The 14709-nt window shown below is 45.0% G+C and overlaps 1 protein-coding gene across 5 annotated transcripts in view; it reads left to right on the plus strand.

The window, feature by feature from the left end:
- The window catches only part of LOC143963766 (uncharacterized), a 66583-nt gene that overhangs the window by 14926 nt on the left and 36948 nt on the right, over positions 1 to 14709 (plus strand). The window contains exons 3-9 of one of the 5 annotated variants that reach the window (XM_077473493.1): positions 85 to 348; positions 682 to 948; positions 1195 to 1458; positions 1840 to 2106; positions 9398 to 9631; positions 10451 to 10540; positions 10944 to 10996. In XM_077473493.1, the coding sequence (XP_077329619.1) occupies positions 85 to 348; positions 682 to 948; positions 1195 to 1458; positions 1840 to 2106; positions 9398 to 9631; positions 10451 to 10540; positions 10944 to 10996 (1439 nt within the window). The remainder of the gene's footprint in view (positions 1 to 84; positions 349 to 681; positions 949 to 1194; positions 1459 to 1839; positions 2107 to 9397; positions 9632 to 10450; positions 10541 to 10943; positions 10997 to 14709) is intronic. The other 4 variants (XM_077473494.1, XM_077473495.1, XM_077473496.1 and 1 more) reach the window with 4 other exon arrangements.

Genomic DNA, 14709 nt, shown 5'->3' on the forward strand with positions numbered 1-14709 from the left:
TTTCTTTTTTCTTTTCTTTTTTCTTTTCTTTTTTCTTTTCTTTTTTCTTTTCTTTTTTCTTTTCTTTTCTTTTCTTTCTTTCAGAGCTTGGCTGGTATAAGAAAAGCCCAGGACATAACCCCGCTTCAGTCTACATCCACACCTCATATACTCCACATCTCCAGTAAAAACACTCCGGTTGGAAGTCTTCAGGAAGACCCCTCTGAGAAGAAGTGTGACCTTCCTCCAGAGACGAGGCGGGAAAATAAGTGTCTTGTGGTTGAGCTCGTACGCTTGAGAGAAGAATCTGAAAATCTGAAGGACAATGTTTTCAAAGGGAAATCTAACAGTGAGAATGGCACAGATCAGGTGAGACCTTACCTGTTGTTGTTTTTTTTTTTTTTTTTTTTTTTTTTCACCCTCCTTCCTTTCCCCTCCTTCCTTTCCCCTCCTTCCTTTCCCCTCCTTCCTTTCCCCTCCTTCCTTTCCCCTCCTTCCTTTCCCCTCCTTCCTTTCCCCTCCTTCCTTTCCCCTCCTTCCTTTCCCCTCCTTCCTTTCCCCTCCTTCCTTTCCCCTCCTTCCTTTCCCCTCCTTCCTTTCCCCTCCTTCCTTTCCCCTCCTTCCTTTCCCCTCCTTCCTTTCCCCTCCTTCCTTTCCCCTCCTTCCCTTTTTAAATTATTATTTTTTTTTTTTTTAAATTAGAAGAGCTCAGCTGGTATAAGAAAAGCCCAGGACAAAACCCCACTTCAGTCTACACCCACACCCCATATACTCCACATCTCCAGTAAAAATACTCCGGTTGGAAGTCTTCAGGAAGACCCCTCTGAGAAGAAGTGTGACCTTCCTCCAGAGACGAGGTGGGAAAATAAGCGTCTTGTGGTTGAACTCGTACGCTTGAGAGAAGAATCTGAAAATCTGAAGGACAATGTTTTCAAAGGGAAATCTAACAGTGAGAATGGAACAGATCTGGTGAGACCTTACCTGTTTTTTTTTTTTTGTTTACCCTCATTTCTCTCTTTCCTTCTTCCTTTCCCCTCCTTCCTTTTCCCCTCCTTCTTTCTTCCTTTTTGCCCTCCTCCTCCTCTATTCCTTTTTGCCCTCCTCCTCCTCTATTCCTTTTTGCCCTCCTCCTCCTCTCTTCCTTTTTGCCCTCCTCTTCCTCTCTTCCTTTTTGCCCTCCTTCTCTTTTAAATGTTTTTTTTTTTTTTAAATTAGAAGAGCTCAGCTGGTATAAGAAAAGCCCAGGACAAAACCCCACTTCAGTCTACACCCACACCCCATATACTCCACATCTCCAGTAAAAACACTCCGGTTGGAAATCTTCAGGAAGACCCCTCTGAGAAGAAGTGTGACCTTCCTCCAGAGACGAGGCGGGAAAATAAGTGTCTTGTGGTTGAACTCCTACGCTTGAGAGAAGAATCTGAAAATCTGAAGGACGTTTTCAAAGAGAAATCTAACAGTGAGAATGGCACAGATCAGGTGAGACCTTACCTGTTGTTGTTTAGTTTTTGGTTCACCCTCCTCTCTTTCCTTCTTCCTTTCACCTCCTCCTTTCTTCCTCCTCTATCCTCCTTTCACCTCCTCCTCCTCTTCCTCCCTCCTTTCTTCCTCCCTCCTTTCTTCCTCCCTCCTTTCTTCCTCCCTCCTTTCTTCCTCCCTCCTTTCTTCCTCCCTCCTTTCTTCCTCCCTCCTTTCTTCCTCCCTCCTTTCTTCCTCCCTCCTTTCTTCCTCCCTCCTTTCTTCCTCCCTCCTTTCTTCCTCCCTCCTTTCTTCCTCCCTCCTTTCTTCCTCCCTCCTTTCTTCCTCCTTTCTTCCTCTTTAAATTATATATATATATATAATATTTTATTTTTTTATTAGAAGAGCTCAGCTGGTATAAGAAAAGCCCAGGACAAAACCCCACTTCAGTCTACACCCACACCCCATATACTCCACATCTCCAGTAAAAACACTCCGGTTGGAAATCTTCAGGAAGACCCCTCTGAGAAGAAGTGTGACCTTCCTCCAGAGATGAGGCGGGGAAATAAGCGTCTTGTGGTTGAGCTCGTACGCTTGAGAGAAGAATCTGAAAATCTGAAGGACAATGTTTTCAAAGGGAAATCTAACAGTGAGAATGGCACAGATCAGGTGAGACCTTACCTGCTGGCTTACCTGTTTACTTGGTGGCTTGGTAAAAGATTGACTTTCTTATCTTTTAGCTTTAATGTAATCCACAAATTTATATTATAAATAATAAATAGAAGTCCCTTTAAAGAGTTCCTTCACCCTGTTTGAAAAAATTCAATAAAAAGGTCTTCGTTTCATAGGTGCCAATGCTTGGTTGCGAAATCGCTCATCCATGCCCCCCCCCCCCCCTTTTTTTTTTTTTTTTTTTTTTTTTTTTTTTTTTATATATCAGGAAATGGGTCCACACAGACCAACAGAATACAAACTGCCCACATAATTTACAGTTAGCGAGGCAGTACATGAAATACAACATCGATACCCTGCTAGCATTATCGCCAAAAAGAATAAACAGCAGTATGTGGAGTTGGGGCTTCACATCATCTTGTGGTCTCACTTCCCAGTTTCTTTTTAACTAACTAGGTATCCCTATCGATACCACTTCCATTGTACAGGGGGGGGATAGGTGAAGCAATGGAGAAGGAAAAACAGAGGGGGCGAAGAAAAGAAAGGGGGGTAATTCAAGTATGGGGTATAAAGGGGGGGGGGGGGCGGAATGTAAGAAGGGGGGGAAGCAAGGTATGCTACCCAATCATGGAGTGCGCATATGACCATTCTGAATTGCATATGCAGGGCCCATCTCTACGGCCCCCAGGCTCAACGTATCCTGGATGCTGCATACGGTATCACCTGTCTGTGTCCACCCGTCCCAGGGCCTGGTCCTCAGCCGAGTATTCCAGCCCTGCCAGGTTTTAGTGAAAATCTCCTCTCTATTTTGCGCTGTGAGGATGAGATCCTCCATTTTCCTAATGTCCTCCACTTTACGAAGCCAGAGGTCAATGGTCAGCGGGAGGGACGATTTCATGCCCTTTTTTAAAGAGTATTTTCACTATGTAAAAAAAGTTCTTGCTGGTCTTTGGGATCCTGGCACCTCCATATTTACTGGGCAGCCAGCTATGACTCCTTGCAGCTTCAGTCGGCTTCCCTCGCTGCACTTTTGTGACTGGTCCTGCAGCCTCCTGGGACCTGCAGTGTGTTCCAGAAGGTTACAGACAGGGAGAGCAGAAGTGGAAGTGGTTACCTGTCAACCCCCCCCTTTCCCAGTCAAAGAAAAAGTTTCAGAAGAGGAGATCATGCTTAATTGTCATAAAAGAATATGGAGTTTGTTATCTTGGCTTAATTTATTTTGAAATCTTTGACCCAAAATAAATATAGAGAATGCTATAAAAAGTGTCAGTGCTTTTTTTATTTATTTATTTCCCCCCCCCCCCCAAATTCTTTATATTGTCAGCCTTGCAGGCAGACCTTGTCAGTATTGGTATATTTCAGAAAATACAGTAATTATGCCCAAGGTGACAAATAATTGGTTATCTCTTACAGAATTGTGCAGATTATGGATTAAACTTTGTAGTTCAGAGGGAAATTTGTCTCCCAATTAGGGATGGCCTAATTGGTGCCTGACCAAGTAGGGGGTAATAAGGTAATAAAGACAAGAAAACAGAAGTATGAGAATAGAAAAGGAGCAACTGTGATACCAAAAGTCAAGGTAGTCCATTCATCAGAAGTATAGATGGGGGGGGGGGGGGGGGCGTACCTAAAGCATTTTGGCACCCAGGGCGGATCCTATATCTGGCAACCCCCCCCCCCCCAATTAAAATGTAAAAATACCCCACTGTGCCCCCTGCATCCTTCCATTTCTCTTTGTCACTACTGCATACCCCCTCTCCACAACTGCACCTCTGGGCCCCTTTACATTACACAGCGCCCTGCATCTCTGGGCCCCTTTACATTACACAGCGCCCTGCATCTCTGGGCCCCTTTACATTACACAGCGCCCTGCATCTCTGGGCCCTTTACTTTACTCAGCACCCTGCACATCTGGATCCCTTTACATTACACAGTTCCCCCTCTGCTTCCATCACCCCCTGTCTCCATCCACCTCTGTCACCATCACCCCTTGCAGCCTGCGACCATCACCTACCTGCTGTCACCATCAGTTGGGCTATGGGCTGTCTGTCACTTCGTCCCCGTGGACTCTGCAATCTGGATTGCCTGGATGCAGGGCTCCTCCTTTCCGCTGCTGCATGCTGCTCAGCCTCCTGCTCCAGTGCTTCCTAGACCTGGTTGCAGCTTTTAAATGCTGGCGCGCCTGGTGGGATGTGCTATTACATCACTCGCCTCACCAGCACGCCGCACAGCCTCTGTGAAATCCGCTCCCTCCGCCGGCCGAATACAGGATCGGTACGGCAAGCTCCGGAACTGTGCATGCTCCAGACCGGTCACGGCAATTTTTTACTGGCACTTTCCTGCTATCACGGGCATTTATGGAAGGGGGAAAAAAGTGCCTGTTTTTACAGGCTGCCCATCGAAATACGGGCGGTTGGCAACACTGATGCCTATCACTGCGCTGCTGCCACCGCTATAATCGCGGAGGCACCCCCCCGCCCGCTACTTAGTGCGCCTCTGGTGGGGGGTTGTTTTGTAGTATTTGCTGTAACCAGTTAAGGGGCCACCAATGAGCTATGATTTGAAAGCTGGTTTTTCTGTGACGTTACGCTAAAACTCATTCTCTTCGTTCCTCAAGACCTCCTGCTCTCTAGCTCTCTCATCTCCTCCCATGCTTGCCTCCAAGACTTTTCCAGAGCCTCTCCAATCCTATGGAACTCCTTACCCCAATCTGATTATCTCCTACTCTATTAGCTTTTAGACGATCCCTGAAAACCCTTCTCTTCAGAGAAGCCTATGCTACCCACACCTAACAACAACTTTTTTTTTTTACTTCAAAATGCAGCTTTATTGAGCATAGTAAACAGATTAATGACAACATTGCCTGGCGCAACAGGCGCTACTAACACAAACAGGTGCATTTCACACACAAGTGTTGGAAACATATAGGTAGTTGCAAGAGTAACTCATGGGACACAAAGCAGTGAGAAGGCTTTTTCGACAGAGGTAGACATTAAGAAGGGGGATACAGTCCCTGTGGGAGATCCGATGGCGCATCAGACTGAGATCAGCTAGCCCTCGACGCTACAAGTGGAGGAGTCTTCCAACCACCTGTCCCAAATTTTATTATATTTATGGGGGCATCCTCTGTGAGAGTATAGCATTTTCTTATGGGGGAGAGTAACATTAATCGCTCTGATCCATTGTTGCATAGTAGGGGGATTTCCTCTCAACCATGTTCTGGCTATCTGCATTCTGGCCTGAAATAAGGTTTCTTGTAGAAAAATATTAAGCTACTTGTCGCTGTCAGATAGGGAGAGGAGCCCCAGAAGGCATTGTCTAGGGCATAGATGCAATGGGGAACCCATGCGGTCGTGAAGGAACTGGAAAACCTGCGCCCAGTATCCCTGTATGATCGGGCATGCCCAAATTAAATGGTAAAAGGAGGCGTCCGAGGAAGTGCAGCGGGGGTCATAATCAGGCCTGTATTTGGCTATACGATGGGGTGTAAGATAGGACCTGTGTAGGACATAGAGGTGGGTGAGGCGGTCCGAGAGCCTAGGCGACACAATTTTGTGGTTCGCCAAAGCCTCGTCCCAGTCCTCAACCGACACCGCTCCAATATCACCCTCCCACTGAGAACGGACCTGAGAGGCAACAGTCAAGGCAATGGGAGCCAACAGGTAAGTATACAGCCGTGAAATTAACTGCATGTTCAGGACCCAGCACTATATCGACCAAAGCCGGAGTTCCAAGTCTCGGGATATTGTTGGCGAACTGGGTGTGGAGCGCGTGTCGGAGTTGTAGATAGCGGAATAGCATATAATTGGGGAGATCGAATTCGTCCTTAAGGGCCTGGAACAATTTAACCATCCCGTTGGATACTACCTGTGAAAGATAGATGACCCCCCTACTTGCCCACAGCCCCGAATCCGGGATAAGGGCAAGTTCAGGCATATCAGAATTGTTCCAGAGGGGCGTGTGAGAGTGGGGGGAGGGGGCCTGACCCAACCGTGTTGCGAGATGCCAGACTTTACAATGGTGCAAAAGCATAGGGTGCCCGTGCCTTGAAGTGAGGGGGAGGGGGGAGCCGCAAAACATAAGTTGAAAAGGGTGAGTCAGCGGGCCAGGGATCTGTGAACATACCAGGGCGGTGTATCGGGACCTGTCTGAGTGATGGAAGTGAAAAAAGTGGGAAAGCTGTGACGCGAGATAATAAAGGAAAAGGTCCGGCAGGGCAGTCCCGCCAGAATCTGGAGGGCATTTTAAGACCCGCCACGGCAGCTTGTGTCTAGACGAGCCCCAGACAAACGTGTTGAGGATCGATTCTAGAGATTTAAATATGCGAAGGGGGATGCGTATTGGTGCCTGCCAAAAAACGTATAAAAGCTTGGGGAGGAGTATCATCTTAACTAAATTTATTCGGCCCATCACCCCCAGGGGGAGACGGGACCATACTTGCGTTTTGGATTTTATAGTGTCAAATAGGGGCTCGACATTAAGGGCAAGGTAATCCTAAGAGGGACCTGGAGACGTGCACTCCAAGATATTTAATGGTGCTTGCCCTAGCAAGCGGGAGGGCCGCCTGTTCGGCGGTGGGAGGCCCCAGGTCGAGCGGCAAAATTTGGGACTTGGTCCAATTGATCTGGAGCCCAGAAAAGGCTCCAAAGGCCGTGATGGTTCGCAGAGCCGCCTGCAATGAGGGGCCAGCGTCCGCTAAGTAAAGAAGCATATCGTCCGCGTAGAGACTGACCACACACCTAACAACTTTATTTTCATTTTCTCCATCAGCTCACCCCCCACAGCTATTATCATTTTTTTTTTTTTTGTTCCCACTTGACCCTCCCTTCTAGATTGTTGGCTCTAACGAGCAGGACTCTCCGATTCCTCCTTTATTGATTTGAGGTGTAACTGTACTGTCTGCCCTCATGTTATAAAGTGCTGCACAAACTGTTGGCACTATATAAATCCTGTATTATAATAATAATAAAGGGGAAGTTCAGCTTTAACCACTTGCTTACTGGGCACTTAAACACCCTTCCTGCCCAGACCAATTTTCAGCTTTCGGTGCTCTCACACTTTGACAATTACTCAGTCATGCAACACTGTACCCGAATTAATTTTTTGTCCTTTTTTCCCACAAATAGAGCTTTCTTTTGGTGGTATTTGATCACCTCCTGGGGTTTTTATTTTTTGCGCTATAAATGAAAAAAGACCGAAAATTTTGAAAAAAAAAAACGCATATTTCTTTGTTTCTGTGACAGAATTATGCAAATTTTAATTTTTCTTCATAAATTTTGGCCACAATTTATACTGCTACATATCTTTGGTAAAAATAACCAAAATTAGTGGATATTATTCGGTCTTTGTGAAAGTTAGAGAGTCTACAAGCTGTGGTGCGAATCGCACAAAATTGATCACATCTGATGTACTGGTGGCCTATCTCACTTCTTGTGACCCAAACAAGTCAGGAAAGTACAAATACCCCCCAAATGACCCCCTTTTTGGAAAGTAGACATTCCAAGGTATTTAGTAAGAGGCATGGTGAGCTTTTTGATGTTGTCATTTTTTTTTTTTCCCCACAATTCTTTGCAAAATTAAGATTTTTCATTTTTTTTTTAATTTTTTTTTCCACAAAACTGTCATTGTAATAGGTTACTTCTCTCAAATGGCATGTGTATACCACAAATGACACCCCCAAAAAAATTCTGCTACTCCTCCTGAGTATTACAATACCACATGTGTGGGACTTTTTCACAGCCTAGCCACATAGAGGCCCAACATGCAGGGAGCGCCATCACGTGTTCTAGGAGCATAAATTACACATCTAACTTGTTGACTACCTATTACACTTTTGAAGGCCCTGGAGCACCAGGACAATGACACCTGGCACTGATACATGGCAATGATGACACTTATACGTGGCACTGATGACAGATGGCACTAATACGTGGCACTGATGACAGATGGCACTAATACGTGGCACCGATGTGTGACACTGATGACAGATGGCACTGATAAGTGGCATTGATGACACGTGACACTGACAGGTGGCACTGACAGATGGCACTAATATATGGCACTGGGGACAAATGGCACTGACAACAGATGGCACTGGGGCAGATGGCACTTTTTTTAACTTACACTTACGGCCGCTGCAGCCATCTCTCCCCTCTCATACGCTGTCTGTGTGAGGAGGGAGAGTGGCACTGAGAGATGATCTCATATGTTTACATATGAGATCATCTCACATTGGACACGCCGATCGCGCTGTAAACAGCCGCTGTGTTTGCCTGTCTCCGGGGGACACGGCAAACACAGAACTTTCCCGATTCGCGCCCGCGGCGGTGCGCATTGCAGAAGTAAACGGGAGGCCATCCCTGGACATCCTGGACGAAAGTGCCTGCTCTATAGCCGTCATTGGGCTATAGGGCGGGCGGGAAGCGGTTAACACCTCCTTCTCCCCCTCCACTCCCACTTTTTTGCAGGGTGTGTTTTTTTTTATTTTGTGTGTGTGTGTGTGTGTGTGTGTGTGTGTATTCTGTGAGATATATATTATAATATAATTTGTAGCTTTTGGTTCCTAGGCAACCTTTTGGGACATATCACAGGTCCTATTAAACTGCAGGCCCATTCACAAATTGCAATTCAGCTTGTGCATGCACATTTGGCAGCCAGCTGTTCAGGTCCATATCAACTGATTTTTATCTTTATTTATTTTTTGGGGGGGGGTGGCGCTCAAAAGTATTTAAAGAGGAAATAAACCGCTGCCTCTACCTTCCTTTTTTTTTTTTTTTTTTTTTTTTTTGCATCGCATACTAGTACATTATGTGAAACTTACCTGCAAATGAAGCCCTCGTTGTCACTGCTGGAGGCTGCATCCATCTTTGCCCGTCTTTCTTTCTGGGTCCATGGACTCAGGCTGTGTGACTGTCCGGAGCTGCTTTGGTAGATGTCTGTCACGGCACAGGGCTCTGAAGAAACGGCATGGGTGGCCATTCTTTCAGAGCGCCTGCGCCGATGTCGTCATCGAGTGCATAGATGGTAAATATCTCCTAAATGGTGCATGTTTCGGAAAGATTTACAGTACCTAATAATAAGTAGGCCTTATAGGCTTGCCTATAGGTACAAAGATTCGATGGAAGTTTTTCCATTTTCAGATAGAAACAGCCAGGCAACTAGTATTATCAGAAGAGGGCCAGTAGAGGCATTGAAAATCAATGGTCTTAAAGTGTTTGTATTGCATTATTTGCTGTGTATGTGAAATCTCTGCTGTCTGTTATGTGAAGCAATCTGGTTCTGATCCCAGCAGGAAAGCGGATCCGGTGTCTCTGTTCCCAGCACATACAGCACTGCACCTACAAACGGTGTAAGGAGAAGTGTTAGGAACAAGAAGCTTCAGTATGACACCCTGGAGGAGGAGAAGTTATCCTTAGAGACAGACGATGAAGACAGTCTGCTGGCCAACGTGACTGATAACCCTAAAATTGTAGAAGAGAAACCATCCACGGATGAATCTGATAGTGAGGAAAAGTCCGATGAGGTAATGTCTTCTGCATTGCTTTTATTGGCGGCGAGTGTGAATTGATGTTTTGTATAAAACAGAATCGCACTAATTAATCACATAAAAACAAAAGTCCGTAAATCAATCCACCAGTAGTGAATCTTGAAAGTTACTAATAGATTCCACCATCCACCACCTCGTGCAACAGGGCCGCCACCAACAGTAGAATTGGTTGCTTACCAGCTCCAAATGATTCCTCATTACAAGGGATCCTTCAATGTATGTTGGCATTAAACCCAGCCCAGGCCTTTCTCCTGCACCTACACGGCTCCCCCTGTATTCGTGTCGTCGCTTATTGGATTGGATAAACGGTACACCCAAGAGATAAAAGGCTCCACATGGTGTAAAATCTTTTAAACATTTTATTAAATTAAAAAAATAATGCTCCTGCTATAATTGGACATCGTTCAGGACGCAGGCAGAACAGCAGTCTGCCTATGTAAACAAGGCAGGTCATCGTTCTGTGAGAAGAGGAGGAACACGGATCTTTACCTTCCCATAGTACAAGCACCTCTCCCCCCACAGTTAGAAAGCACTCCCTAGGAACACATTATTTAACCCTTTGATCACCCCTAATGATAACCCCTTCCCAGCCAGTGTCATTAGTACAGTGACGGTGCATATTTTAAGCACTGATCACTGTATTGGTGTCACTGGTCCCCGTTAAATTGTAAATGACATACAATAAAGTTCCCCTGCTAATACCCCCGTGTACAGGGCTTTTAGACTTATCAGCAATCGAAAAGTCTTTTTTTTTTTGCCACGTTTTTAGTTTCACTGTGTATTTTTGCTTTTCAGGAACAGATGGAACTCTCTGCATACGAGCGTGAAAGACTGAAAAATATAAAGGAGAATGCAAAATTCCTAAACGCCATAAAATTACTGGAGGTTAGTTTGTGTTAAATATGATCTCTTATTATGGCCTGTAGAGTTATCCCCCTTCAAGCGAGCTCTATACATTTGTAAACTTTATTACAAGTTCTTACTCGCCTCTTGATATGAATGTCATACTCTCAGGATCCCTTTTATTATTACAACTCTTTAAAAGCATCTCACTAAAAATGTACCTCCTGTTGCAGAGTGCTGTAAACCCTGTGATGAGCTATTTTGTTCTTCATTTGCTGATCTAGAATGTTGTTGTTTTTTTTGGTATTTGTTTTTTTTTCCCCACCAATATCCCTAGTACCAGAGGTTGCTGATATTTCGTGGTGTCCCTTTTGTACACTACAAATAAAGACTGACCATTGGAACAAATGTTTTACATTTTATTTTTATTTTTTCTCTACTAAAGACTGTAGCAAGCCTTCATTCACCTAAAAAGAAGAATCCAAATCGTGTCAAAAGGTAATCTATTCATACATGAAGGTTTAATTCAGAGGTGTGCACTAAACTGTGGTTTGAGTATTTGTGTCGGGTTTGACTCTTTTACTTTGTAAAGAAAAAATCTTAAAATTGTCTGCTGCGCTATTCTCTTCCACTATTCTCCTAACCCCTTCCCGCATATATGCGACCTCCTCAGTGGGTGGGCTTTAATGCAGAGTGGATTCCTTTTTCCTCCTTTCCCCCTAAGAGCATGCATATTTGTAGTCCGAATGCTGGCATTTCAACCCACTTAATCGCTTCAGGACCGCGCTATAGCCGAAAGACGGCTACAGTGCGGCTCTGTTATTCTGGGAGGGCATCCATGGACGTCCTCTCGGAACATAGCTGATTGCGGATCAAGGTAAAAAGCCAATCGCAGCTGCCCACATGTAAACGAGCTTGCCAGTTATCGCTAATTCCTTTCCTCACGCACTTTCACAGCATGAGGGAAGGAGAGCTGGCAAGTGTGACAAGGGGATGTTTACACTGATAATCGGGGAAGGGCTCATCAGGTCCCATCAGTGCAGAAGAAGAATTTCTTGGCAAAATGTTATAATTTTTCATATGGATACAGTGTTGCATGACTGCTCAATTGTCATTTCAAAGTGTGACAGCGCTGAAAACTGCAAATGTGACTGGGCAGGAGGGGGGGTTAAAGTGCCCAGTACTGATGTGGTCAAAGGAGACGGGAAGGAGTTAGAGGAAGTAAACCCTGATGAGTTTACTTCCTCTTTCATTCCCTGCAAAGGCAAAGCATAATGGACTACTATGCATCGCATAGTAGCCCATTATGTGTCACTTACCTGACACAGGAGCCAGAGAAGTCACCGCTGTCCCCTGTAGTCCGCCGCATCCATCTTCTCGGTGGGTCTCGCAGCTCCGCTGCTGTCATTCGGCGAAGCCGCGATGATGTCACTCCCGCGCATGCGCACGGGAGCCGAGACGCGCTGCATTGCGAGGCATCTTCGTTATCGAGGATGCCACGCTCAGGGCGCCTGCGCGCTGCTGTCTACCGCCCATGCGCCGTCCCGTCTTCGGGCAAATATCTCCTAAACCGTATAGGTTTGGGAGATATTCCTTGGACCTACAGATAAGCCTTAATCTAGGCTTACCTGTAGGTCAAAGTGGTTTGTAAGGGTTTACAACCACTTTAATGATTTTAATGTAATTTTCCATGACCGGCTCAGCTATCAAACTAGAACAAAGCAGTTAGGACCCAATCTGCAACTGCTCTAAAATGATTCCACAGAACCCCGAAGCTGCAATGGAATTGTTTCCATTCTCCTTTTATAAGGCCCCTTTCACATGTGCGGACCGTTCAGATCCGCCTGTCAGGTTTTTTTTCAGGAGGATCTGAACAGTCGCTCAATACAGCTCTATGGAGCGTCGGATGTCAGCAGTGACGTGTCCGCTAACATCCGATCCGCCCTGCAAAATCCAGACGGATGGATGTCTTATTTTCCATCCGTGGATTGGATGAAAATGGACAGGCGGTCCGTAATCATCTGATTTCCCAACCCCCCCCCCCCCCCAGGGGAGAGTGGACTCTCTGACAGGTCGTCCCTGCACAGAGTGCAGAGACTAACTTGTCATTCATCCGCCGGCTCTGCGGGGAACAACGGAGCGATCCCCCTCTGAGCAGAGTACTAAAACGGACGGCTCCTTATGAAAGGGGCCTAACGCTTTTTATATTAGTGTGCTCAGTCTTGATAAAGTGCATTTCTGAAAAGTCCTGCTTGCTGCATCTTTTCTATAGTTTTTAAAAAAATATGCATTATAGTCAATGGTAACCCATTGGAAAACGCAGAATTCACTTTCATTTTTGAACATTTCAGTCACATATCCATGATTTTCAAAAGGCTTTGTTCATTAAGTGCCAGGTGTTCCTCCTTTTTGTGAGGAAATCGAACCAATTTCTGGTGCAAAATCGCTCATCTGTCCACTTAAGGAAGCTGATACGGTCTCCCATCGTTTTTTACATGGTTTACCCTGTTGTAACGGTGTTTTATACAAGATTTCGATTGCCTCCTTAGACTCCATGCACTACTTTGCAATTTGTAAACGCACACAAGATTTCATGTTTTTGCGCCTGTTCACGAAATGTGGCAAAAAAATGCGTGTTGCGTTTTCAGTGACTTTCGTTTAGTTGTTAATGGCAGCCCAAAAGGTGGCAAGCAAGCGCACATGTTGCCGCACGCAACACATGCAGAAAAACCCTGCAAAAAAAAATAGAGCAAAAGAAAAGAATGTGGCAAAAAGGCACATGGCCTACATTGTCGCATTTAGAGCAACCCATTGATCTAAATCCGCTGCCCTATGCATGTTACGCAAAAAAAACATGGCAGAATAAAAACTGCAGAAAAAACAACATGTCTAGTAAGCGCTAGATGTGAATGCAGGATACAGAGCTCAGGCAGTATTGATCAGGAGTATTATAATATAACTTATGTACATTTTAAAAGTGGAGGGGGGGGGGGGTTGTGGGAGGAAGAATGCAGTACTTGCAGGGATTATGTAAAAACAAAAAAAGAGAGAAAAGCAACACTACTTAAATGTAACATTTATAAAAACATATTTATGACATGAAAATCAATAAATAGGCACTCACGTTTACCAGATATTAAAAAGCATATTGATAAGTCTCCAGCAGGTGGCGACCTTCCAGGTGGACAATTGTGAGTGAGCACCACACTGTGTGTGTATAATGACACACAGTCCGCTGCTTTTGTTGGCTCGTCCTGGTGTTCCCCTGATTTTAACCAGTTGCCGACCGCCCTAAAGCATTTATATATAAAATGATCCTGCATTTCTGGGTATTGGGTGTGAATATACGCCACCGGAGGCTAGCTCCTGCTGTGTGTAATTCTACACAGCGGGAGCTGATCCAGTGGGTCCTGCGGACCTGATGTCCACCGGCACCTGCTAATCGTTCGGTACACAGGCAGAATGGCGGTCTGTCTATGTGAACAAGGCAGATCGCTGTTCTGTCAGTTCAGAAGGCATGAATCCTGTGTTTTCTGCAAAGCAGGCACTAGGATCAAAGCCTAGTACAAGCGTCTCCCCCCCAACTACAGTGTAAAAAAAAAAAAAGCTAGGCACACAGGGTAACCCTTTAATTGTCCCTGATGTTAACCCCTTCCCAGCCACTGTCATTAGTACATTGACAGTGCATATATATATATATATTTTTTTTTTTTTAGCACTCCCACGACACGTGGGCATGCTCCTGCAGCGAGAGTACGCCACCAGCCGACATGCAGCTACGGCGATTTCCACAGGAGAGCCAACTTGCCACCGTATAACAGCAGCTGGTTGGCTAGTGGTTAAAGCATCAATATAATATCAAAAAAAATTTGTTTTTTTTTTTGTTTTTTTTTTTTTTTATCTTTCAAAGGTAGAGGAGAGATTTTAGGTCTTTATAGATCCCAGATCTCTCCATAAAGAGGACCTGTCATCCCTTATTTCTATTACAAGGGATGTTCACATTTCTTAATTTCTTGTAGGGCTGCAACTAACGATTATTTTCATAATCGATTAGTTGGCTGATTATTGTTTCGATTTAATCAGTTAATAACCTTTAAAAAAAAAAAGTGGGTCAAATTGATGTTCACTTTCAACCACAATGATGGGAAAATTTGGAAATAATGGAAAACTTCTTAGTCGAAGGAATTTTCAGACAGTGGATGTGGTTTTCG

Source organism: Lithobates pipiens, unplaced genomic scaffold (genome assembly GCF_037356315.1).
Source record: "Lithobates pipiens isolate NorthernLeopardFrog02 unplaced genomic scaffold, aLitPip1_a1.2 Scaffold_8, whole genome shotgun sequence".
Taxonomy (NCBI): Eukaryota; Metazoa; Chordata; class Amphibia; order Anura; family Ranidae; genus Lithobates; species Lithobates pipiens.